Source organism: Columba livia, chromosome 5 (assembly GCF_036013475.1).
Source record: "Columba livia isolate bColLiv1 breed racing homer chromosome 5, bColLiv1.pat.W.v2, whole genome shotgun sequence".
Taxonomy (NCBI): domain Eukaryota; kingdom Metazoa; phylum Chordata; class Aves; order Columbiformes; family Columbidae; genus Columba; species Columba livia.
This window is the reverse complement of record NC_088606.1, coordinates 45,095,563-45,121,225: the sequence shown is the minus strand read 5'-3', so window position 1 is coordinate 45,121,225 and position 25,663 is coordinate 45,095,563. Positions and strand designations below refer to the sequence as shown.

At 46.2% G+C, this 25,663-nt stretch overlaps 1 protein-coding gene across 6 annotated transcripts in view; it reads left to right on the top strand.

Moving 5' to 3' along the window:
* The first annotated feature begins 462 nt into the window (after positions 1-462).
* Positions 463-25,663, top strand: part of LOC135579593 (uncharacterized) — a 76,622-nt gene continuing 51,421 nt past the window's right edge. Inside the window, exons 1-2 of one of the 6 annotated variants that reach the window (XR_010473029.1) lie at positions 463-11,579; positions 18,355-18,411. Coding sequence is in view for 2 of the 6 variants with exons in the window: in XM_065064774.1 (XP_064920846.1) it covers positions 18,131-18,257; positions 18,355-18,411 (184 nt within the window). In the remaining 4 variants the exon portion in view is untranslated. Of the gene's footprint in view, positions 11,580-14,726; positions 18,258-18,354; positions 18,412-25,663 lie in introns of those variants that run through there. The other 5 variants (XR_010473030.1, XM_065064775.1, XR_010473028.1 and 2 more) reach the window with 5 other exon arrangements.

Genomic DNA, 25,663 nt, shown 5'->3' with positions numbered 1-25,663 from the left:
GTGCCGGGCCTGGCGGTGCGGGGGTGGTGCGTGGGCGGCGGAGTGGGGGAGGGAGGAGGGAAAGGAGGGGGCTGCTTCTCCCTGTCTCCAAGTCAGGCTCTGAACACCAACTGGCGCGCTTTTTTTTTTTTTTGCCGCTTTTTTTTTTTTTTAACCTTTTTTTTTTTTTCCTCCTGGAAGAGTGCAGGCACACATTACGCGAAACCCACAGCCTTTCGCGATACACAGCTCGAAACGCTCTAGTTTATTTATATAGCCCCTCCACCCTCGGCTCTTCCCATCCGTCCCCAAATTCCCTAGAAATCCAGATAAGGCGTGGGGAAGAGGGGAAAGCAGTTTTGGAGGGGGACTTATTTATTTTTGTTTTGTTTGGGGATTGTTTTGGTTTGGTTTTTCTGTTTTTTTTTTTTCTTTGCATACAAAAATAAGTGAAGAAGATTTTGCAAGGTAGGTTTCTCTGTATGTGTGCGCGTGTGTGCGCGTGCGTATGTGTGCATGTGTATGTGTGTGCAGATATTTTGCTTTTTGCTAAGTTTTTTTATTTCAGTTGTTAGATGTTTTTACAAGAAGTAGGCTTTTCTGATTTGTTCTGCTGCCTGCCTTTGGAAAGACTGGACAGCATTGCATTCCCCTCTTTGCAAAGAGTTCTTCAGGCTGTCGTGTCGTATGTCCTGTGTATTTGATGTTCCTGCAGGAAAGCATGCTAGTTTGCAAGCTCGAACTGCAAGCAGGGTGCTGTGTATTTAAGACCCCCCCCCCAACACTTTTTGAAGAGGTTGCAACTTTCACTTTGTCACATTTTGGGGTGGGGGGAGAAGGAAGTCATCGACTCAGTCAGGTAACCAGCTCTCAAATTAAATTTTAATTGCAAAAAGTCAAAGTCAGCAGCATTAAAGCTTAAGGAGGATGGGAGCTGACATTTCTTGCATAGAGAATTTGCTACCACTGGGAATAGACTGAAAGCCCATAGCGGGGGCAGGGGGGAGCAGGCTAAATAATAAGAAAGTAAATGATGAGACAAAATACTAATTAAAGTGATGCAAGAAAGTGAGAGGCTGTTACAAGCTCTAACCACCTGTAGAGGGAAATCTTTATACACAGTAATTTCTGATAGCTGATCTATAGAGAAACTGAAGAGAATTATATGTTCCAAACTTTGCTGCTCTGCAATGTGCAACCTGAGATGCCAAGCTGCTCGGTTAATTCTTGGGGGCTTCCAAACTGCAGAGCCTGTTAGATTGGGAGAAACAGTTTAGCAGCTACTGAGTCTTAGTCTCCACCTTGGCTGCAGCCATCTGTGGTGCATGTCCTGGTTCTCTTTAACGCTGCTGCACTTGACGTGGTTATCAACAGATGTCTTGCCTGAGAAGAGTGGGTTTGATTTATTGTTAATTTCAAGCAGGTTTCTTAATTGGGAAAAGTTGGATGGTCTTCGCTGTCTGAGGGGAAGGTTTCCAAAGCAGCTGGGGTGGGGACCGAGTCCTCTAACCAATGGAAAGCCTTGTCCCCTCAAAGAACCCTGCTCAGCTTCTGTGTAACCAGAAGAGTAATAGCTAACGCCATGTGGTAACTGACACAGGGCAAAATGTGAATAATGTGCCACACCTTGTGCAGTGCCTCTTCTGCTGAGGAACCTCAGGGCACTCAGAGGAGCGATGAAGAAGTCCAGCCTCAGCGGGGAACTACCATGCAACTGAAGGGTGATGGCCAAATCCCTCAGAAGTGTGAGGTGGCACTGGAAGTCAAAGCCATGGCAGGTGGCAGGTTGTACAGAAAGTAAAAAATGAGGTGGTTTAGAGGCAGCATTTTCTCTTCTCACTTGTTCATACACTATTTTCACCCATTATCATGAAGTGCAGGTCTGTCAGGAATGGGCTGGGGGTTATTATACGAAGCCCTTTCCTCTTAATTCTCCTGTCTACAGCACCATCAGTCCACCTCCCCTGCAGAAATATGGAGATCTTAAGATAGTTCAGCCTTGAATCACCTCTACTGCCATCTATTTGCCCCTCATCTGTCATTTGCCTATCCGATTGAGAAAAGTCAGAAATCCTGTGGTTTATTGCTGTGAATCCTGATGCATACGTCATTGAGGTCATCTGATTAGCGAGAACTGCAGGAGCTGAAACACCACAGGGAAATGCCACTCTCTTCTTTCCTCTGCATAGCTTTACAACAGCTGGAGTCCATCATCTGGGGGTGCTGGTTTAGATCCAGCCTGTGCCCTCATAATATGCATTAGTGCCTCTGATTTCTGGTTCAACAACCACATACCATCTGCCAAAAGAGCAAGTTGTTCACAACCCTCATTTTCTCAGGTTTGGGCTTCATCTGTTTTCTTTCCTCTCTTCCTCACCCCACTCTCAAATCTTTGACTGATCTGGATATTTGAGTGTTTTGAAATGTCACCAGGTTCGAACAGCTTCAGGAGATCCTTGCTTGCTGCTTCAAGGAAACAGTCTGTGACAGGATGACTCTGTTTTCTTTAACTCCTTTCACTTCCCCTTCTCTGGGAACTTCTGAGGTCCTACACATCGTCTTCTCAGTGCAAACTCTCTTTAACCCAGATACTCTCACATCCACTTCACCTATGAGTCACTGCACTTTCTAGCCTACAATTACATTTGCATATTTTGTGCAATAGGGGGAATTCTCCAGCTTGCACACAGCTCATCTACCTTCCTGCAGCATTCCAGATGCTGTGTCTTTTCATGTCACTTTTAGAAGGATTCTCTGTATTGGAACAGCTACCTCTTTTTCCGCCATGTCCTTTCTCTCTACGTCCATCTCCTCCTGGTCCAGCAATGAATGGGACAACACCAACAAAAGATCTTCCCCTGAAAGTGCTTATCTAGGTTTAGATGCTTGTGCTGAATGATATGCCTTATTAAAGTTTATCCTGCTTTGTATGTTCTTCTGCTACTCTTGATTTTCTTACATCAAACTATGTCCTGTGATGCCGCTTACCTCAGGGAGGCTGCATAAACTAATTCTAAAATGAAGTTTTCATTCAAGATAGTGGTAACGTATGCCACCATGCAACATATTAAGAGTGGCAGGTGGACAGCCATGTAGATGAAAACGTAGCATTTCTTCTCATAGTACCTCTCCAGATTGTCCTAACAGTAATTGCATAGTACTATCTAGATACAATCTTCATAGTAAATGAGCAGTTAAACTTGCACTTTCTTAGAAAAACCTTCAGAGAGGGAACCCCACACTACCTTACATAGTCTAGAAATAAGCAAGACTCATCCTTCTACTCAACTATGTATGTGGTAGGAGGACTGGACAAAAATCAGTGTTGGTAAGGTAGAACTATATTTCTTTCATCAAGTATCTTATGCTATTTTATGACCATTGATTAATCAGGTTTCATTTGTGCTAAATATTGTACTTTATGAGTGGATGTATGGAAGAACAAAACATTTTATCGCTTGGACTCACCTTTGGATTATAAAAAAAGGAAGAAGAGGGCACAAGTCCACAAACTATCTGGCAGAAGTATTGCCCTCTTCCAGTTTCATTGCAGACCTCTCTGAAAGACACTTCATTGACACTCATGTGCAGTCTCACTTCTAGGTTAGTTCACCTCTACTTTCTCATTTGAAAAACTGATATCAAGCCAAAATGAGGGGCCCCACTCATCCACATATTCCATGGAGTATTTTTGTTACTCTATGATGTTTTTCCCCTTTGTCACAGAGGCACCCCTTGAAACAACAGGGTCACAAATCAGATTTTAATATTGTCTCATGTCTGATATCTGCTTTATTGCAATGCATTCTTGCAGATTCTTGGTGTATAGAAGATTCCGTTTCTTCCGCTTTTCACTTCTAGTCACTGGCTTCCCATTGACTTCCACAGTGAGATCGAGTGTGAGGTCTTGCATCTTGCTCTTGCCACTTGTGACTTACCAATCCTCTTTGTTCTACCCAAGATCTCCTTCCTATTGACTTGTGTCTGTCCCTTACTGTGGTATTACCAAAATGAGCTGCATAACTGGAATACCTTTCTGCAAATACCACTTTAAATTTTTCCATGTCTCTTCCAAAATACAAAACCATGCAACCACACAAGTAATTTTCCTCTGTTCCTCTATGGGATTCTGTCTTTGTTCTGTGCCCTTCCATTTGGATTGTAACCTCATGGGGCAGGTACTATATCTTGTTCATTATTTTGTACCCACCACACCAAGGGTGGTTAGGTAAAAATGACACAATCCGTCATTATTTTTATTTTTCTTACCCCTGAGTAAGGATCAGCTTTATTTTAATGCCCCAACCTTCGTTTTTGGTTGTTGGCTCCTGGCTAAAATGTGCCATGTGTTTACTTTTTGATTCTGTGTTTGCACAGCATCCAGCAGAATGGGATCTTAATCTGTGATTGCCAATATATAATAACAAGGCTCATGTTTGAAAGTTTAACTTGTGACATATGTTGCTAATGTAAGGAGCAATCAACTGATACAATATTAAAGTAAAAAAATCAACATGTTTCTAAATGTAGCTCAGTACTCATTGTCAGTCTTGAACAACAACTCAGGATAGCTTTTATATGCAAACCTTGAACTACTCAGAAAATCCTTACATGGAATCTAATTCAGACTTTGTATATCTGTTCATGTAGTCCTACAATAATTGCAATTATTGCAAAAACAGCACCAAAATTATGATCTATGAGGGACTTGCAAAAGTATATGTGTTTCATCAGCTGGCTCTGCAGCAGGCATTTATAGCAATCTGTTAACAGCCTGCACTTCTCTGTTGCTCATCCATGCATCTCCAGATATTCTACTAATACTCAATAAGTTATGTATGATACTCACTTCCATCCAGTTCACATGATGAGCTGGGTAAGTACTAATGCACATCTCCTGACATTAAGATAATGTAAATGTAGCCACACCAAAGAACAGAAACACAGCTGCTACCCATCCTTTGCTTTGGTGGGTCCAGTGAAGAGGGGACAAAATGGAGAAAACTGCTGTGGTTCCATTACACACCTCTGGTTGTTCCTTGGCTGATGATAGTGATGGGATCAGGTGTACACAATTCAGTGGTGTTTCCAAATACTATCTTAAGGGCCTATACTCTTCTGAGTATTGAAGTGTGTCCTTTTTCCTGTAGTCATTCATTTGGTAAAGTAAAAGGACATGAACTATCGTAACTTTTTATAGAAAAGATTCAGCAGCTGGGAAAATAAAAACCATTGCTGCTTGGCCAGCTGGTCCTCCTGGGACTTCCACAAGTTCTCTACACACTGAGGGTTTGCCAGTCACAGTCAGGGAACCAGTGGCTTAATTTGTAAACTCTGCATAGCAAAGACAGCTTGGATCCAAGCAGAAACAGCTTGCATCTTGGTGCCATTTATAGGGTTGAACTTGCTATTAGCACGCAGTGCATAAATGTTAACTGGTGATAAAAATAGATGTTCAGACAAAAAGTCATACATGATCTAGATCTTGTGCTTCATTCATGTTTTAATTTTCCCTGATGTTATTGGAAACCACTTTGCCAGATGTTTCTGCCCTACTGAATGTGGATTTCTGGACGTTTTAGCTCTAGCTAGATAGGAACACCAGAACTACTGAATGGTGTGAATTTGAGATATATTTACCCACAAAGGTAAGTAGAGAAGTGACTGGTAAAATTGCCATCCTATCCTGGTTTGACTATCCATTGGATTTTCTGGCTCAGTAGCCATTTCGTGTTGTAATTTTTGGGAGCTTGACTGAACTGCATCATAGGGAAGAACAAATCAGAGGCAACAAACTAGGGAAGAACAGTGTTACAGGAGCATCAGGGTAAGAGCTCATAAGGCCATGTCCTCATAACCCTAGGCATCTCACCTTGTCGTTCACCTCATCATCTATGAAATGCAGCTAAATGAATGTATTTTCTTTTTCCACTGCACTGTCTTCTTCCTTGAAAGAACTTGATTTTTTTTTTAATTTGATTGGATCCTTCGGCTTCATGTTTTATTGTCTCAATAAATAAATTCTTCCTAAATTACTTTAGTATCACCCCACTTCATATCCCATTCTCTCCCACTGGTTATGATACTGACCAGCTTGAGGTAAAGACTGACACAGATTTTGGCACTTCCTCATCACTGCCTTCTCTTTTTTCTACCAGCACAAGATCCTGTATAATGCACCTCAAAGTGTTGTCTTATCCTTTTGTTCTTGTTTATTACTCTTTCTTTAGGGTGGCTGCCAGATTTGAGTGCACATTATGTTAAAGGTCATGGGTCTTATTAATGAAATTTCTAATGAAAATCAAATCTTAGTGTAAAGGCTCATCAAATTCGTAGCAGGATTCTTCAAAGATTATGTTCCATGTGTCTGAAGTATGATGCCATGCCTATTCACTGTATTTCTTCCATAGGTTCAACTTTATTCAAAACTGGTATGATTTTCTATCCTCAACATCTTAGTACTCTTTTCTACCAGCTTCATTATGCTAATGGTTTTCTTCTTTTCACCCCTGTTACACAGAAGTATGTCTCTAGGGTCTGATTTTGCAGCCATTGGAGGAAGATCCAGTTTCTATCATTTTGCATGTTATAGCCATGATATATCTCTATAATGTAAACAGAAAAGCTGAAGATAACAAAGTGACCGAGGTATACTGGCATTTCAACCCAAAACTGTTCAAAGTATTTGTTAATGCAATCTGTGTGAGATGACATTAGCACATGAGTTATCTATTTTATTGGTTTCCTGGTCTGTGCATCCAGATTCTCCAAAAATTTCATAAATTGAAGTCTTAATATGTCCTTGATCTTCCGACACAGGTGAGATTTTCTTTACTAAAATACTGCACAGTCTCTCATTCTGACGTTGGAGGAAAAGCACTTTTTTCTTCCTTATGCTTCCTTGTATGCTCTGATCTCTCTGATTATTTATAATATTGCTGTCTTCTTACTGATGACTTTTATTGATTATCTCAGTGCTATAGATATCTTCAAGAACATGCTGGTTAGGTAAGTAGGCATCGTCTTATCTTCATTTCATGGGTGGATAAACCAAGCATAAAGTGATGGGCACTTCACCTGAAATTTGAGGAGAACCTCAAAAATATTAAAAGAAAAAGCCTTTCCATGAGAAATTTCAGATCAACACTTGTTGCAGCAAATTTGTGATTAGGAAAGGAATACCTAGATCCTAATCTCCTGCTTAACTAGCAATTACTCTTCTTCAGGTCCTTTCACTAGTTTATACTTTGCCACCAATAGGCAGTAGTTGAATATATGTTGTTCTAACTTATTTCCATTTCAATGTAATTACTCTTTTCTCTGGGTACTATATTGTGCTGTAATAAGAGTTAACTAGTATAAGTTATTGATTGCCCTGATACAAGGTGATTTATATTCAAAAAGCTGAGTTTTTTTGTGAGCTCCTGTTATATCTTGGTAGCACTTCACTCTGTTTCTGGTCTTCTACTCTCCTTATATTTAGAACATATCACGTGTCATTCAGGTGTCCAGGTGAACTTGCCCAGGCCAAGAGCAGACTCTGTGGGAGTAATACTGGGTTAGGAGAATATGTTATAGTGATTATACTAGTGAATCAATCCCTGGCTCTCAGGTCAGCAGAACTCCAAAGCTCTGAGGAGGTAACTCTCAAAACACAACAAAATGTTGTTCGCTATTTTCCCCTTGTTTTCTGGTGCTCTCTCCAGCTGATCCTTACATCTTCCAAAATGAGAAAGAGATGGAGCCTTGAACTTGCTGGATCAAAACCCCAAATAAGTAATGAATGCCACTAAAATAGTTTTTTCTCGAAAACTAAACTACTTGGTGTCAGATCATAGTTGTTTTGAGCGGCAATTTTGGGCAGGCTAATACTTTGCTTCTTCTGCAGGCTAATACTTCTTGTAGTAGTATCCCAATGTGTGCCATTGTCTGTCAGGGCAAAGTCTGGAAGGGAAATTGCCAAGAGTGAGGACAGTCAAGTTTGCAGACTGTATTTGTTAGAGATTGGGCTACCCCCTTTGGCATCTCCAGCAGGTCTAAGAGAAGGGCTGTGTACCTGCAGCTGGTGGGCACTCTGCTGCTTCAGGCAGTACCAGCAGTTTTACTTTTCAGTGGAGGAAAAAATACAGGATCGATGGCTTTCATTAAGACTTCGTTGGTCAAGAGGCTTAATTGTTTGGCAACAAGGAGAATGCTGATAACTAAAATATCAGGATAGAAGAAGAATTTTCCTTTTAGTACTTCTAATGATCAGGAGAAGTGGGAACTGCTGTTTGGTACATGATTGCCTGCCAAACAGTCTTTCCAGTTTGGATGGTTTCCATTTTTTTTTTTTTTTTTTTAAGGCAGAGATTCCCTGGGCACTGGACTTTGCTTCCACCAAGCCTTTAGCAGCAGACAGACAAGACAGGAGATGGTTCTGCTGAGATGAAGATGACACGTTTGGGTGGAGAAGCAGAGGAGGGCAAAGGAGAGGCAGGCTGCTTGTGTGAAATCGAGGCAGAAAGATGGTTCTACAGCTCCCAAAAGAACATGTCAAACCCTTTGGTAGACAGATTTCATTCTTTCACTAAGATGGGAGAGTTGTGGAGGTGCAGGGCTGTGGAATGTTGGACTGCAAGGAGCTGCTCAGAATGGGAAGTGGGGACGTAGTTCCAGGCATCTGCCTGGCTGGGGAGGGCCTGACGTCCAGGAGCTGCAGAGGAAGCCTGTATGCCTGCTCCCAACCTGCCACCAAGATCATCCTTTGTACATAGCCATGTTGATACCCTTTCTTTGTGATAGAGAGGAGCTAAAGCTAAACAGTTTTCCTCTGTTCACATGCGCAGAAGTGAAGACTGTAGGAAAATGCAAAGCTCTTAGAGAATGTAGTGGAGGGAAGAGAGTAGGTGGTCATCCCCTCTTGCCACAGTAGACCATGGGTTGTCTGAATGCTCTTGGGTCTGAGTGGCAGAAGATTGTTTAGGTGTGCACACCTGCACACTTCTGTGTGGCCTAATTTTTTTATTCATCCAGGATGAGCTTTGTTGCAGCTCCTCAGATATAGTATGTTTCATGGCTGGCTCTTTGTCTGGGGTCTTGAGGTGATAAGATCTCTTTGGTATAAGGATTTTCCCTACCGTGGTATTTCTTTGTGTCCTTCTGGCTTCTGGTCTACTACTGCTGTAAAGGCCAGCTTTCCAAGTGTATATGGTGAAAACACAGTTTAAGCTGGGTCCTTCTTCCAGAACTGAAGTCCAGCATGGGAAGATGGGTTCATACTGGCATGTGTGGAGACGTGCGAATGACAATGCATCCGGTTGCTTCTCCCAGAGAGTGCATGTAGTCATTTTAAATGCCTAATCTATCTCCCCAAGCCTGGAGGTGCATATGATGTGATCTCATATAGGTACCTGATGGCCTCTTGCTGGGTGCTACTGTATCAGTAGCAGTAGTTGGCAATGGCGTTGTCTGGCTAGGGGAGAGAGAGAGAGAGAGAGAGAGCAGGAAAACCAGCCTTACCTCATTGATTGCAGTTTATTGACATTAGGAAATTCATTGTCTGCAAAAGAAGTTGGTAATAATTGAGTGAGTTAATAAATAAGGAATGTGTGTGTACATATTAGACAGTAAATAACTTACTGGCTTCTTGATTGCCCCAGCATTTTGTTTCACTCTTCATACAACATGTGAAGTGGGCTGATGGTGGGCAGAGCGTAGTAGGGGATGTATCATACTCACCTGGGGAGGAGACGGTCCCCACAAACCTTGGCTTTTCCTAGGGTGCTGGTGTGTGTGTCTGAGCCTGTTCCCAGGGGCGAGGAGGTTGTTTAATGCTTGTAGTGCCATTTTCCAACAAAAGAGAGATGTGTTTAAAAATAGCAACAGCCCTTTGCGTTTGACTATTTTTTTAGGCATTTTAAGAAAGAGCTGTGGCCCTTTGTCTGGGAGATGAGGAAGATGACCTGCTCTTCAAGGTCCTAGTTAGCTCCTCTGGGACAGTGGAAGGGCTCCTGTTGGTCCCCCTTCTCTTCCTGGATGCGTGTGTTAATTGTCCCCTCTTCACACACTTCGTGGTTCGTTTCAGAGATGTGTTTTGCTTAATGGGAGCTGGGAAAAGTGTGGTGCATAAAGGAAATACCTCCCTTGGCCAGATAAACCCCGCATTTGTCAGCAAGACAATTCTCTTTTGTCTGGTTGCCATTGATGCCTGGGTTTGGGGCAGGGGGCTCAGGGGTGCCAGTGTGTGTCTGTGTGTACCACTGTGAAAACCCAGGTTTAGCCATTTGCGTACAGACTACAGCAGCATTATAATTTTTAATTGCACTTTCATTTGTTATTCTCTCCCTTTCCCCCACCCCTCTCTCTGTATAATCTGGATCATTGCTCTCTGTAGCTGATTCCGTGGGAGACCAAGCAGAGTGCGTGGGTGCAGAATATAGAAAGCCAGAGCCATAGAATCTGTTATTTGCGTCATTCTAGGAGACGGGGCTGTTTGCCTGACAAATATACAGAATTAATCCTGGTTTTATCAATATCTGTCTTTTGCTACAGTAGCCAAATACAAGTGTAAGGTGGCAGGGGGACTAGCTGCTGCTGCTGTTGTTGGTCAGATTGGGGGGGAACAAGGGGGGTGAGAGGGGGAGAGAGGAATAAAGGACGTTAAATATATTCAGCTACCCCCATGCTGTTTGCCTTACAAATATTAAAAAAACGGAGATTTTTATCCAAATTGCTAACCACGAGAAGGGGCGGGGGCGGGGGGGGGATTTTCTTGCAAGGTCTGGCTATGCAGATTGCTCTCCCTGGCTGTATTTCTGCATAGGATATGTGTGTGTTTTTTAAGAAATATCTCCCTGTCCCCAGTGCATATTGTCCCCGTCCTGTTCCCCCCCCCCTTCCCCCCTTGCTTACAAACACACATATGCACAACCCTCTGGATTTTTGTGCAACTGTACGGAGAGCTGCACAACACAAAATATAGAGTTTGCTAATTAACTCCTTTCCTCGAATTGAGGTGCCTTACTGCAAGCACAAAGCTCCAAGCACAGACATCTTTTATGATGAACTAGAGCCTCTGAAGAGGAGAATCTGAACGTGACGTCAATAGCTGATAACTGACGCAGCCGTGCAAAGGAGTCTCAGGCTGGCTCCTTGCAGCCTGCAAGCCCTAATGATTCTATTTTTTACCCAGTCCCCCCTCGTAGTGAATTACTAGAACGCAAACACACACACACCTTTTTTTTTCATATATATATTTATAGATACTTTATTCTCCAAACAAATGATTTTTAAGGGGGAAAGGCACTGGGCATGGAGGAGAGAATTAAATATATACATACAGATATATATAAAAAGAAACAACCCTTCTTTGTGCTGCGTGCAATTCACTATATGAAACCATCTCTATCTCTCGGCAAAGCAAGCATCCCTGTTTGAAATCCCCATTTGTGCATGATGGCAAACTGATGCATGGTGATTGTTGTGTTTTTTCCAAAGCCTACTTTCTAAAGACACTACAAGAAGACAGACACAATAATGCTTGCAAGGCAACAGGCAGAGAGACAGACTCAATACAACTGTGGATTAGGGGTTCGTGCAATAGGACAGCATGGAAGGCGGTCAGTTTGGCTTGTTTTTTTGTGGTGTGGTGTTTTGGTTTTTTTTTTTGGTTGGTTTTTTTTTTGTTTCTTTTTTTTTTTAATTCTCTGCAATGATGCACCTACAACTGTGGATGGTGGTGCAGAAAGAAGCTGGGTTAGGGGGTGTGTGTGGCTGGGGGTGGTTGTGTTGTAGGGGGGCAGACTTAATGCACATTTAATGTTTTGGACGTAGCGTTCCAGCGAGATGCCTTTGTGTGTGGATTTTTTTCCCCAGTACCTGCTAAAAATAGCATCAGGGTTTTGATCGCGTTCCAGAAATAGACAGAGGGTTGCACTTGTATAAAAAGCGAGCGCGGGTGGAAGAAAACCTGGACATCACTGCAGTATTTTTTTCCAACTCCTGTCTGGAAATTAATTGTTGGATTCCCCCTCCCTCCCCCCCCCCCCCCGGCCTCTTTCCTCGCCCACCCTTCTCCCCTCTCCCTCCCCTAACCGAGGAGTTCCCGTTCGGGTAAGTAGTGATCTTTCCTGTGCATGGTGCAGAGAGTGGCTGTGAGTTTTGTCTTCATTTTATGCATGCCTGGATTATTTTTTCTTTCTTTTCTACTTTCCTGCTAAAGCGAGAGGGGTATACTCGTCTACATAATCAATGTGGTGCATGCACGGAGACCAGAGACAGGGAATTCTTGCAGAAAGGGGAATCACCCTGTCGGTAAATCTCTGAATCAATAGCGAGCTGCAACTCTCTCTCTCTCTCTGTCGGCGCTATTGAGCCCTCTCCCTGCCCGCCCCCCTCTCCATTTTCGCCTCCCGAGGCAGGGGGGGCAGAGCCGCCGCCGGCGGGGCCGAGGGCCGGGCGCTCCCCACAGCGCGGCCGCCGGGAGCTGTCCGCGCCCCGGTGCTGAACCCGCCGCCGCTCCGCCGCCGCGGGCGGGGGTCGGCCCCGGTCCCGCTGCCCGCCGGGCGGGGGCCGCCCGGGAGCGCCTCTCCCGCGGAGGCTTCCCCGCCGCCGCCTGCCCTTCCCGCCCGGGCGTTTGAAAGAGCCTGTACCTGATGATGGTGCTCCGCAAAATACGAGGCTATAGGTTGCTTTATTTGGACTCACCCCTTCTCCTCCCACCTCATTTTTCCCCTCTAAGTGCTCACACCTTCTGCAGAGCGTGTGTGCGCCGAGTGTCTGTTTTTCTTATTGCCCGTCCTTCGCGTCCTTAGTCATATCCTCACCAGATGAGTTGGTGGAATGACTGAATTAGCGGCGAAGTAGCGGGGGATTGTTGTGGTGTGTACGGAGTAGATATCTAGGGTTACTTCGGTGCTGCAAGCACCTGTCATGCCCTCACTGCCTCTGGGAGCTGGGGAAGTTCTCGCTAGGCTGTAAGCATGCAAGTTCACAGGCATTCCAGCTAGCAAAGACATGTCATCATATTGCGTTAAAAGACACACGGAAACACCATCCGGTGCTCACATGTACCACCCCGTTACCCCGCACAAAGGTATCCCTCCGAAACTGCCGTGGAGGGGGGCTTAGCCGCAGCCTCAGACCTGCAAGCGGTGGAAAATGCACAAGGCAGACAATAGCCGAGGAAGCAGCTTTCCCCTAAGCACGTTTAGCCACAGCCTTACAGTAAAAGCAAGCTTAGAAAATGGTGCACCTACCACACAAAGCCCAGCAACAATTGCAGATCCTGCAGACAATGGCATGATGCAGCCATGAACATCAGTATAGCACAGCACAGTGGGTTGGGGGTGAGAGCACCTCCTGGCCAAGACCGCATGCAATGGCTCTAATCTAGGCATACAAAAGACATCATTTCTTGCAATTAATCAACCACCAGCGCCTGAATTCACAGCACGGTACTCCACCCACGGCTGCCCTTAATGTCTAAAACGTCCCTTCCCCGAGCGTGCGTGGTCGTATTTACAAGCGGACCCGATATCTAGCTTGTTTGTTTGGTTTTCGAAAAAAAAAATCCCCTTACAACACGTGTAGCCAATCATTGCAACTCTTAATATATCTCTATAAAACAGTCATTAGAAACAAGAAATGCCCTCCTTCCTCGCCCCCTCCCTTGCCTTCCCAGCCCTCCCCTCCTAGATCGTTGCCTCTCTTGGCACAATGCATAAGATTACCCTTAACTGGATCCTATTAAATAATTCAATGGTGGCGGTGTAATTTTGGTTGGAAACTGCACGGATTTCCAAGTCGTGACTGTAAAAGTGAGTAATGTGCTCTGGCTGCGTCATGGCTCCAGTCACAGATGGTTCCAAACTGAGGAGAAATCGTGACTTCGACTTGAGACGTCCCCTCTCCATGAAAAGACCATCCAATCACAACGGCGTCGGGGGGCAGCCGGACTCCGCGGAGCTCGCTTTCTCCTTGCTCTCCCGTCCGTGTGTGTGTGTGTGTGTGTGTGTGTGTGTGTGTGTGTGCGCGCGTGTGCGCGCGTGTGCGTGTGTGTGTGTGGCTGCGCGCGTGTGTGTATAAAATCCTCAACAAGTTGCAGAAGGGGAAGGGAGAGGAGGGGTTAATCCCGGGGAATCTTCTGCACCTAGTGAGATCGTGACCCTCCCACACAGTACAGTAACTTATATACATACCTGAAGGAAGGGACGCTTTGCTTTGGGGCTTTAAAAAAAAAAAAAAGGCACCAAACCAAAACATTGTTGGTGATGGTTGCACCCCGCGCGGGACTCCCCGGAGCGGCCAGGGACGCGCCCCGCCAGGTAAGTGCTGGGGGTTTTGAAACTTCTGCTGCCTGCGCTGCCACAGCCACGCTGCCCCGGCCGCTCTGCCCGCCCTGCCCGCGCTCCGCTCCGCCGCGCCGCTGCCGCGGGGCTCGCCGGGGGCTCGGGAGGCGCGGGGCGTCGTGCCGCTCGGCGGGCGGGAGCGTCGGTGTGAGCGAGGGGAAGGAGCCGCGGCGGTGCGGGCTGGGACGCACGCGGAGGTATCTCGCGTGGGTTTCCCGTGCTGCTTGCGCGGGGCCCTTGCCGCCACGGGGCAGCCGTGGACTTGCGAGTTCTGGAGTTTGAGCCGAGGTGCGAGTCCCCTCCGGTCCTCCGTGGGTCTCTGCCCCAACTCGTGCGGGAGCCCAGCGGGCGGGACGCGACGTGGACGTGTGTTTGCCTTGCTGCTGCTGCTGCTGCTGCCGCCGGGCACTGGCGGGGTCGCCGGTTCCCCACGGGCTTTCGGTAAAAGACCTCTGGAGTTCAGTGATATGTCCTGGAAACTTTTATCAAGCGGGTGTCCCCGCCGGCAGCGGTGGCCGGGTGGCTCAGCGCCCAGGACGGTGTTACGGTGTCAAGGAGCGAAGCGGAGAGGGCGTCTCGCTTCCCCCTCCGCCCCCGGAGGGTCGCCCCTCGGGGCTGGCCGGCTCACCGTGCTGAGGAGAGGGAGGGAGTCAGTGACTGGTCCTCGATGTCCCTAGCTGCCCGCCGGGAGGTGGCGGGCGGCCCGGGGCGCCCCCGCCGGGGAAAGTAGCGGCTCCGCGCCGGGGGCCCCCCCGCTGGCGGGGCTGGTCCTTAGCTTAACGGCGCCCATTTGGCAGTGGCTTCCCGGAGAGGGGTTTAGGATGGGAGGCAGGGGCCAGAAAGGGTCTGGGTGGCCCGGCCGTGCTCTCGGCCGTGCTCTTGTCGGGGATTTGGTGACATGGAGAGGGCTTTTTTGTTTCTTTTATTTTTTTTTCTTCCTGTCTTCCTTCCTTCCCTCCCGCTCTCCTCCCCTCTCCCCCTTTCGGGAAAAAAAAAAAAAAAAAAAAAAAAAAAAAAAAAAAAAAAGAGCCGAACTAGGCAATGTGAGTCGCCGTCTGATTGGTGGGTGACGATTTTAGCCCGCACCAATGAGCTGCCCGCCTGCTCTCTATTTATTTAGCGCTCAGGGGGGAGAGTTTTCTCTTTACGCAGCGTCCGTGCCCAGCGTCTGAGCCTCCGCGCGGAGCGGGGCCGCGGACCCGCCGCGCTCCGACACGCTCCCGCGGCCCCCGGCCCCGCCGGGAGCGGAGGGGGCGGCGGCGAGATCCCACCGCCACCGCTGCCTCGCCCTGGCGGGGTCCCGGGTTTTCGGAGCGGGACTTGCTGGGGATGGGGGGTGGGGACCCGGCGTGGCGGGGGATGGCGGAGCCGATCGCCCGTGGGTCCTGTGGACGTTGTGGTGGCAGCCGGATGGATGGATGTAGGAAGCCGCGGGAGACTTTGTCCTTCGCGAATCTTTTTGCGGTCTGGGCTTGCTGTACATAACTACCTACCCGGGAAGCCCTTACCCCAAAAAGCATTCGCGGAGGGCGCATTCGCCGAAGAAGCAGCAGCTGCGATCGCCGAGCCTTGGACTTATCTAGACTCTGTGGGCTTCTATTATTAATTCCTGGCACCTTCCCCTTTCTCCCGTCCAGTGCCCCCCCCCCATCCCCCCCGTTGTAAGTGTATATGTGTGTCTTTCTAGATATATATGTAGTGAGAGAAATAAACACCCTTTTACGCTTTTTCTACTCCGCTTGGTCCCCCAGACGTTCAAATATTCACCATCGCCTCCTAAGCCTAACTTTTTAATCGACTTTAGCCTAACGGAGCAGATCACACGTTTATTCGGATAACTGTATGGTGGTTTTTATTTCATTAATGGAAAAATAAAAATAGAATAAAACTTCCTAAAAGTTCTCCGCCCCTCACCTTTCTCCCCCTCCCCTCCTTCCAAGCCATAGCTGTGATAAAAAAAAAAAATATGGGTGTCCTAGTTGATCGAGGTTAATTCATAAAAAAAATCTTCGGAGCGATTCATTAAATGCTCTGTAATCGTGAGCCTCGGCTTATTTCGAGGTGGGGAGGGTGGGATTTATTGGGATCACCCCATAAATAATAGGGAGGGAGGAGAAGGGGGAGGCGCACGGATCCGCCGCGGTTTGGGGGAGACCCCAGTTAGCAGGAGATGCACCATGGCAGCGCTTGCCAAAGGCGCCTCCCTCCCCCCTGCCCACTTCCAACCTGATTTTAAGCAACTTGCAGTCCGACGATCTCTCCGATCACTCTTTCCCCAAAAGCTAGTGCCCCCGAAAAGGGTAAAAACCGCAGAATCCGGGGGAAAACCCAGCCGAGGCGATGCTTTTGGACGAGGTGATTGCAAGCGAGCAAAGCAGCATCAGCACCAGCTCCCTGGTTCTGAAACTGCCTTGTGCATGCACACAGCACTGAGAGCATCTCAGGCAGGAGTTGGGGAAGCTGCATTTTCCCTCTCTTTGCAGTAATTATCAGCCCGGATTCCGTGGGCAAGAAATAAACAGCAAAGAGAAATCCTCCCTGCTTGCCGCCCCCCAGAAGAAGGAGCGATTAAGAGCAGGTCTGTCCGTGCAGATCAGCCTCGTGAAAGAGACAAGATCTCAGCAGCAAGTTGGTAGCAGAGTGGCCGCTTGACGCAACACAGGGGCCTATGGTTCGCCCGGCTGTAAAATAAAAAGGAGGTGGGGGGGCGATCTAATGTCTCAACTGTTAGAAACTAGAAAGGTTCTCCCCTCTGATTCCCTGACAGCGGCACGGAGGGAGATCTGGCTGAGAAAGGGCTGATCTTGCATTTCAGGGAAGCCTGCATTGGAGAGATCGGGTGAGGACCACAGCCGAGGCTAAGAGTTAATATTTCTCGGGAGATAAAAGAGATTTTGAAGACCTGCTTGCACTTTGGAATAGAGTAAAAGGCCAGCTAAGGGATAAGCGAGGCACGAAGGCGAAGGAAAAGCCCCTCGTTGCTCCCCTCCCTCCTTTCCTTCTTGCTCAGGACACGTAGCTTGAGCACTAGCTGTCTTGATGAAAACAGAGGTGGAAGGGTCACAGTGTATTTCAAGCAGACTCGCATTTTCATAATTATTTATCCTCTTCTATTTAGAGAAAAAAAGTGTTTGTCCTTTCCAGTCACCAGCAAACCTTTTTACGGGGGTTTTATTCATGTGAGCACATTTTAAAGGGAGAGACAAGGTACTAGACCGAACTTGGAAAAAAAGAAAAGAGAAGTGATAAGAGGGATCAGCCAAGCTAAGGCTATAAAAGCATCCTCTCTCTTCCCCGCGTACCGTCGTTCTTCACGAGGATCGAAATCAGGAGTGATTCGGGGGGGGTGCAGCTCAGGCGCGAGTGGAAATCCGAGCCACGGTGGTGCAGCTCCACGTCTCTTTACCTTGCCAGCCAACTGTTGCTGCCATGCTAAGGGCTGCTGCTGCTGCCGCACCGCTCCTCTCGGCTCGGGGGGCACCCCCAGCCGGGCTCCGCAGCGGCAGCAGCTCCCCGGGGCAGCCCTGCCCTGCCCTGCCCCGCCCCGCCCCACCCCGCCCTGCCCCTCTCCCTTCTCTCGGTCCTGAAAGGTTTCTACCCGCAGCAGGAAAGTTAGACACGTCGGGCGATCTGGGCCGCTGCCGCGCCTGCCCCTGCCGACCAGGCACCCAGGGCCGGCAGCCCCTCCCGGGCCGCCCCGAGGGAGGCCTCGGCCTTCTCCTGCTCCCGCCGGGCTGTCCCCCGGCCCTGCCGGGACGTGCTCCGGGCTGGCCTCGCCTCCCCCGAGGTGCCGGGTCGGGCCCGGGCCGCTCGTCCCTCAGATGTGGGCCTGGGGTAGCCGGGGGGTCTCCGTGCTGGGGCTCTGTGTGTTTGCGTGTGTGTCCCCACGAGTGAACGGGACCCCCGGTGGGGCCGTAGCCAGGTCTCCGCTCCTCTCCAGGCGTCACGGTGAGTCGGGGAGGTGCGGAGACCCCGGCTGGGAGCAGCAGCAGCTCCGCCACCCCCGACCCGGTTAACTCTCCTCTTCTTCTGCCTTTCCCACCAGGTGCGGCCGCGCCGTCCAGGCCGGAGGCGACGCGGGAGCAGCGAAGGCCGCAGGCAGGTGAGAGCAGCGATACAACCGGCTTCCCTCACATCCACGGGGCTCCATCGAGCCGAGGCGGAGGGCTCGGGGCCTTCGAACAGGCGGTCCTCCCCTTTGACCCCGGCGGCGGTTACGGACAGGCCCAGCCTAGCACAGCAGTTAGGCCGCCGCTGCCCGGAGTCCCCAGCCCTGGCAGGGCCTGGGGCAGCATCAGCCGCCTCAGGCTACAGGCGGCCACCACTTGTCCACATAGGGGAAAGCCCGGGCTGGTGGGAGGTCAGAGCATTGAAAGAGGTGGGAAAATCCATTAGAAGCTGTATCAATTATAGATAACAGGGCCGTCGTATTTGTTTTGAGTGAAACCTGTCGTTTTAGGAAGCTGAGGAAGGAAAAAAAGTTAGTGGACTTTGCCTAGAATCTCCTTCTTTACCTCATTTTTCCTAGTTAATGCTCTTTTCTGCTTCATAGTGGAGTGCATCATCTAACATTTGCAGTTCTCCTAGTATTTGTCTCGTAGTTTTTTTCTTTTTTAAAAAAATTTTCTTCTTTTTTTTTTTTTTTAAATCCATGATCCTTGAGACAGCTAGTACCATTTTCTGCCTATTGCTGTAATCGTGAGGTAGAAAACTGAGAGGCAAATTAATTAATAGTACGTGTTTGAAAAGTGAAAGAACCCCTCCCAGCAAAAGAATTAAACATACTGTCGTTTTTAGTTATGTTTAGTAATCATCCTCTGCTCCATTTCCAGACCTGGCAACTTCATAGGAAAAGGAAATATATTCCAGTTATAAAATTAAAAGTTTATAGATAAGTAGCTACAGCAAAGTCTCTTTACATTGACCGTGTTTTGAATTTTAAATTCAATAGTATTATGAGCAAGTAAAATATGTAGGAAAGCTTTTTGTTAGAAGTCCAGTTTCGTTCTTTCATTTTGGCATGTAGTTTCTCGATGGCTGTTACCTGTTCACGAATTGCTACGTATGATTTGCTGTAAAACAATAAAAATATCTTCCTTCAGAAAGCTGCCATTATGGGCAGATGTCTTCAGAGGTTAGGCGCTCCGTTGACACCTGACTGAGGTCAAACACTTTGTTAGGACCCATAAAGCTTAGCAGCACTTTACTGGTATCAGCTAGTTTCCTACCAAAATAGACAAACTCTGCTTATTTAAAGATAGGAAAGAAAAGTAGATCCTCGAAGCCAAAGATGGAAAAGGCCTCAAGTACATGCACCTCTCAGACCAGCATTTAATCTCCCCCAAAAGAGGACGTATCAAATATTAAACTAGTACTACTCTTGAGGTTTTTTAAAAGGTCAAGGCATACATTGCTAGGAGCATAGGGTCAGTGCATGTTAATTTACGTCTGTTACTGCACTTAATACAATTATATAAAGGCTAAGGGCCTATGAAAAGAATTGCTGCTTAAGGCCTCTGAGCCTCCTGTATTCCTTTCAGTTAAGGGCTGAGAAATACCTCCAACCATCTGTAAAAAATTGCTTTGTGAATACGGGCTTCATGAAATAATGATTAACACTCTCACCCTCCCCTCCTTCTACCCTCCCTCCCCCCCAACTTTTATTAGTATTCAAATCTTTTACAGATCACCTACATATCAGTTCTCATTCTTTCTCTTTTAAATGTTACCACAAATGCATTTGGCTATAATATTTGCTTTAGCTGTGGTATGCTGCCATCTCATTTCTGGCTACAGAGATCACTCTAATAAAGGACACACATAAATTAAGTTTTAGTTTTATTATTATATTTTCAGGCAAGTTTTCTGGTGGTTGTTTTTTGTGTAGCATTCAGTAACTATCAACTCTTGCTGAAATGCTGTTAGTTTTAAAAAATACTTATGGAGGGGCTTTTTCTAGAAATTAAAAGAAATACCTTCTGGTTTTTATACTACTACTACATACACCCAAAGTTCAGTGGGGGCAGGTTAATTTGGTTGGTGTTGTGTCACTACCACCTCTCCCCACCGCCCCCCCCCCCCCCCCAAAAAAAAATATAATAAAAAAATAATAACTTCTTATTTCTCTTTCTTTCTCTGAAATATTTTATGGGAACTACCTAGGAAGTGGTAAGTAGGGTTTGTTGACTTGCTGGCAGTGTCCATGCAAATCTGTTTTGCTAAAATATTCCCACTGTTGTTATCACCTGTTTGGCCTGACCACTGGAACTGCTCTGATAACCAGTAATGCAGTTAGCAGCTCTCACAGCATGCTTAGCTGCCACTGCGTTTATCTAACATAGGGATCCTAAGAGTGAAAACCCTGATGGAGCCTAATTAGCAGTAGAAGTGGTAGGCAAGTTTAGCAGATTTATGGTACTGCAGACATGATAAGCAGCCTGGGGCAAAATTTAGGGTGTGGATTTACCAAACTTCAGAGAGGAGCAGTACAGCAGCCAAACTTAGCCTGAAATGAGACTATGCTGTTTAATTTGTGTTTGTAAGTGTAATCCATTTCCATTTGTAAAAATAGCCAGGAAACATGCATTTGGACCTGCAGCAGTGTCCATGGATGTTGTTGGAGCAGAGGGAAGTTACACCTTGTTTCAGTACAGGCAGTTTTCTCTAAAAGTGACCTAGTATTGTTCAGAGCAATACACAGAGGCACGGGGTTGCTTGCACATGTGTGTGCACACATGCATGCAAAATACACGCGTGTGAATAAAAATGGATTATTTTCTAGCATTTTGTTTTAATTCTGGATAGTCAAGGTTCCTAATTTGTAGAAGAGAGTTATAGAACTTCTCCCTGTGAAACCTGAAGTTTCCGCTTAAAAAGAATAAATTGCACTTATGTTTTATAGCATATTTGATGCTGTTGTTTGGATGGGTTTGGAAGGGCGATAGAAGATGCTTTATTAGTTCTTGTACTTGCATATGGAGAAATGCATCACAATAGTAGCATGACATGAGTCCTGTTTCTACTATAGCTTTAGTCTGTGTAGAACCTCCCCAGGGTCTACGCAGAGTTGACTCTGTGTAGTCCACACTGTTGGCTCTGCAAGGCCACAGTACGGCCTCCGGCACAGCTCAGGTGCTTCCTATGACCAGTGTTCCCGTCCCTGTGCCTGGTAGCCATGGGCTGAGCTATAAGTGCGGTGACAAGGACATGCATTCCAGAACCTGCTGTACCTGTGCTGATCACCAGGATGCAGCTTTAAGCTTCTCGGGAGAAAAGGGATGATTCCCTCAAGTCCAGCCAGAGGCGAAGCGTGGCCCCCGTACTTGTGTAATGTTGCAGAGTTGTGGAATGGTTAGTCCTAATATCTAGGCACCATATTGTCCACTCCCAAGCAGGCATAGATGGGAGACATGCTAAGGAGAAGGGAGCTGAATTTAATTTTCAATTTATTTTATTAGAGGAATTCCCCCATCTCCAAAGCTCATCCTCTGAATTTGACCAATGCCTGTTTTCCTCCTGTTCTCCTTGCTCTCTCGTTGCAGGAGGTGGCCAGGCTATCTTTTGAAGGTGTCCCCTTTGCTAGCCTCTGGAGGTGTTGAAAGGGTTATTGTCAACTTCTCCCACAGCTGAGAGTGTCTGCTCCAGCTGGGCATGTAGTTTTTAAAAAGGGCTCAGAGTAACATGATTTTTGAGGCCGAGAATATAGTAAACAATTTACTAAGAATAAATTCAGGGTGCGCCCAGTAAATGTGTTCCATCATCCCTTATTTTCAGCGAGCTGTAAGCAAACAGTATGGGATAATGCCATACTAAATAACGTAAGCTGCCATGGGCTTCTGCCCGCGTGGATCAGGTTCAGCCGCCTGGGAAACCTGAACATTTTCAGTTTGTGTGCAAACCTTTCTGAAAGAGGGAATAGCAAAAAAAAATTTCTTCTGAGAATTTGATTGTTTTAGATGATGCGTTTTCAAAATGAGTGCCTGGTTGAAGGAAAAAAAAAAAAATGGAAAGCAGTGGGAAACTGCCATGGAGAAATTACATCTACTTTTTAAAGGATGTGATTCTTCCATTTTTCCTCCTTGAATTATCTGCCCTCACGTGAACACTTCTACCACATTGGTGTGGGAGGCACAAAGCACTGCTGAATCAGGGCCCACCACACCCTTGAGCTTGTAGCTTTACTGGAGCAAATAAGGTTATTCTCCCAACAGAGGAATCAGGGCAAACACTGAAGAAACGTGCTGTTGTGCAGCTCATTGCGTTACAGCCCCAACTGTATGGATGTAAATCAGTGCCCCTGTTGGTGTCCACCCTCAGTACAAGGAAAAGGAGGGAAAAGAGAAAGTGGCCTGAAAGAGAGCGCGTTTGATCTTGCACTGAGTGAATGGCACAGTCTCCACTCTGGACAAACATCAGCATTTCCTGAGAGAGGAGTAAAGTCGAAAAAGGGCAGTCAGTTAGGAGAAGGACTGGGGAGAAGTGGCCAGCAGCCATGATGCTATCAGTTACTTAGCCTCAATATAGAGAATATATAGTCAGCAGTATTAATTTAACGTAAGTACCATGACCTGTGAGCATCCAAAGAAAGACACAGAAGCTGACACATAGATGTCTCAATGCCCTTTCCTTTCTCTGTCTGGGAAGCCTGGCTGGGTGACTTGCTAAAATTCTGCATGTCTGGTATAGCTGCCCATGGCCTTACTGGCAAGCTGATGCCAGGTTGCTATCACTTTCTGATTTCCTTTCTAAATCTCTTTAATTATGTTGTTATATTTTAGTTATTTTTCAGCATGTGTTCCTATGCTCTGTTTTGTCACATTAGAAATGACCAGAGATTTAAGTGAAGGGAAAACCAGTAGCGGTAGTGGTGGAGGGAAATGTACGTGAGCAATTTATTTGCTATGAGAATGTGAAAAATCCTGGTATACCTGTTAGAAGTTCCTGGCTATGCCTGTACGTTGGCCAATTTTGATGCAAACAGATAGTCATTGGTAATTTGCTGTTTGCTGGTACATCTCCAGTGCAGGGATGGTGCAGTGAGGGATTCCCTGGCCGGGCACAGCACTCAGCTCTTGCCACGGATCTGCTCATGTGGCCTCCTACTCCTCAGAGAAGCTCCAGCTCATGTGTCCCACTTGTAGGGCCAGGCAGGATTCCTGAATTTAATTTCCTCTTAAGGAGGCTCAATGAGGGGGACATCCTAAAATATTGGGAGAGATGATGTGGCTTTGGGGAGTGTCATTTTTTGCCAATATATTTGGTAACTTTATTTTCCTTCCAAATCAGGATGCAAGAAACAAAAACAAAAACAAAAACAAAAAAAAGAATTAGCAGAGTGACATGTAGGCTTTCAAAAAAATCTGTCAACTGTGGGTTCCCAGACTTGCTGTCATGAAACCAACACTTCATAGTTACTCTCCTTACCGTCCCGCGAATGTCTGCTGGGGAAGTATGATACGACACAGGTAGAGAAATGACTAAATGCAACTCATTATGTCAGTGTGACATAGTGAACAAGACAGTTCCTATTTGTCTTCTTTCAATATGCCCTCCCTTTTATTTTTTATTTTTAGTTTCCTATTTTCTCCTTATTTCTGTTCCATTGTTCCTCCCTCTCCTTTGTCCCGACTCAGGCATCATGCACTGCCTTTCTGTTTTCCTTGCATTGTGTCTCCCAGATTTTCACCCACACCTCTGGATCCCTGTCTCTGGAAAAGGCCCTCAGCTGATTCTTCTGCTATGCTGCTCCTCCTGCCTTGTTTCCTATGATGCACAAGATGAGCGCTCCTGGTGAACACAGGAGGCAAAAATGGTGAGGCGGGCCAGAAGGCAGGGGGAGTGAGCCTGGGTCTGAGCAGCCTGTTTAGCAGACGTGATCACTAGCTGGGTTGGCCACTGTCTTCTGACAGCTGAACGAACACAAAGTTCATCAGGGAGCAGAGCAAGTGGACGTCAGGGACTGTCAATGTAAGTGTGAGAAGTCTCCCCTTCAGCTGCTAAGGTTGATGTTAAGGTTCCTTGCTTTAATTGCTTCGTAGGTAAATGAGGGTGGTGAGTGCTGCTGTGCCTGTTGCACAGGGCTGTCACGGACTTTGCAGGCAGCGTGGCTAGATTAGAAATGGATTACCCATCTGCAGTATGTTGCAGACGACGATGGAAATTGCCAGACATAGAGGGGAGCATGTGCTCCCTGCTTTATACAATAATAAGTTGAGGCAAGCAAGGGTGGGAAGGAAGAAGCTACTACACAAAAATAGGATTTGTTAACATGTATTCCACATTTTTGTATAGTTTTGTAAATAATTGTGTGTGTGTGTGTTCCAATGCATGCATTTTTATCACACAGTTGCAGCAAAAGGCCAACCTAACTGAACCAAACAAGAAAACCAGGAACAAGAAAAAAAATCCTGACATCACGATACTGACTTGTACGCTGAACTGTACTAGTCCATATAGTGGCAGGTCACCCACACCTTTGTCTCTAGGCTATTTTAAGAGTTTGAAGTACTTGGGTATATTGTAACATAAAATAACAGGGTGCTAAGTGACTAAGCTGAAACATTTGGGAGCTCTGCTTAGCAGGCTTGCAGTGTAAGGGAAGTTAGGTTGAAGTGTGGCCCTAAAAGTCATCTTGAAGGGCCTATGGCAATAACTTCTTAAAGCCCCATATTTTTCTTTTTTTTTTTTTTAAAAAAGTATGTTTGTGAGAAGGAACAGAAAAAACAATTATCTTTTGTTTTTAAATTAAATTAAAATACTTTCTTTTATGTCTAATGTAAAAAAGCCAAATGCAACTGATCTGTGTTAGTACCTAACAGCAAGGAGGTAAAATGTTTAGGATAGGAAGATATAAAATTGATTAAATTTTTTTTTTTACATGCCAAACTGAATGAAATACAACAATAAAGAGCCTATAAAATGGGAACTCAAGGTTTCCCTTTTCCCCCTTTTTTTACTTTCTCGAAGTGCTTTCTGATTTTGCTCTTTGAAATAAAATTATTATCAGAAATCATTACTCTTTTTGCATAATAATTTTGAATTTACGCAATAGTTTTACCTTATAAAAATTATACAAGGTGCATTTTTTACTTCTTGTTTAGTTTTCTTACCTGGTATTTGTGAATATACATGTCTCTGTATGTATGTGCAGACTATTTTATGGGTGCATGGACAGATGTGTATGTGCACATGTGAACATACCCACAAATACATGTGCATGCAGTTCCATAGTAGAAATAAAAACGGCAAAATGTGTTCCTTTTCTTGATACTTGTAAGTTTTACAAAAATTTAAAGATGGTTTACTGATTCACAGGTTTTACTTTACATTAAGAAAATTATGGTTCATTTCATAAA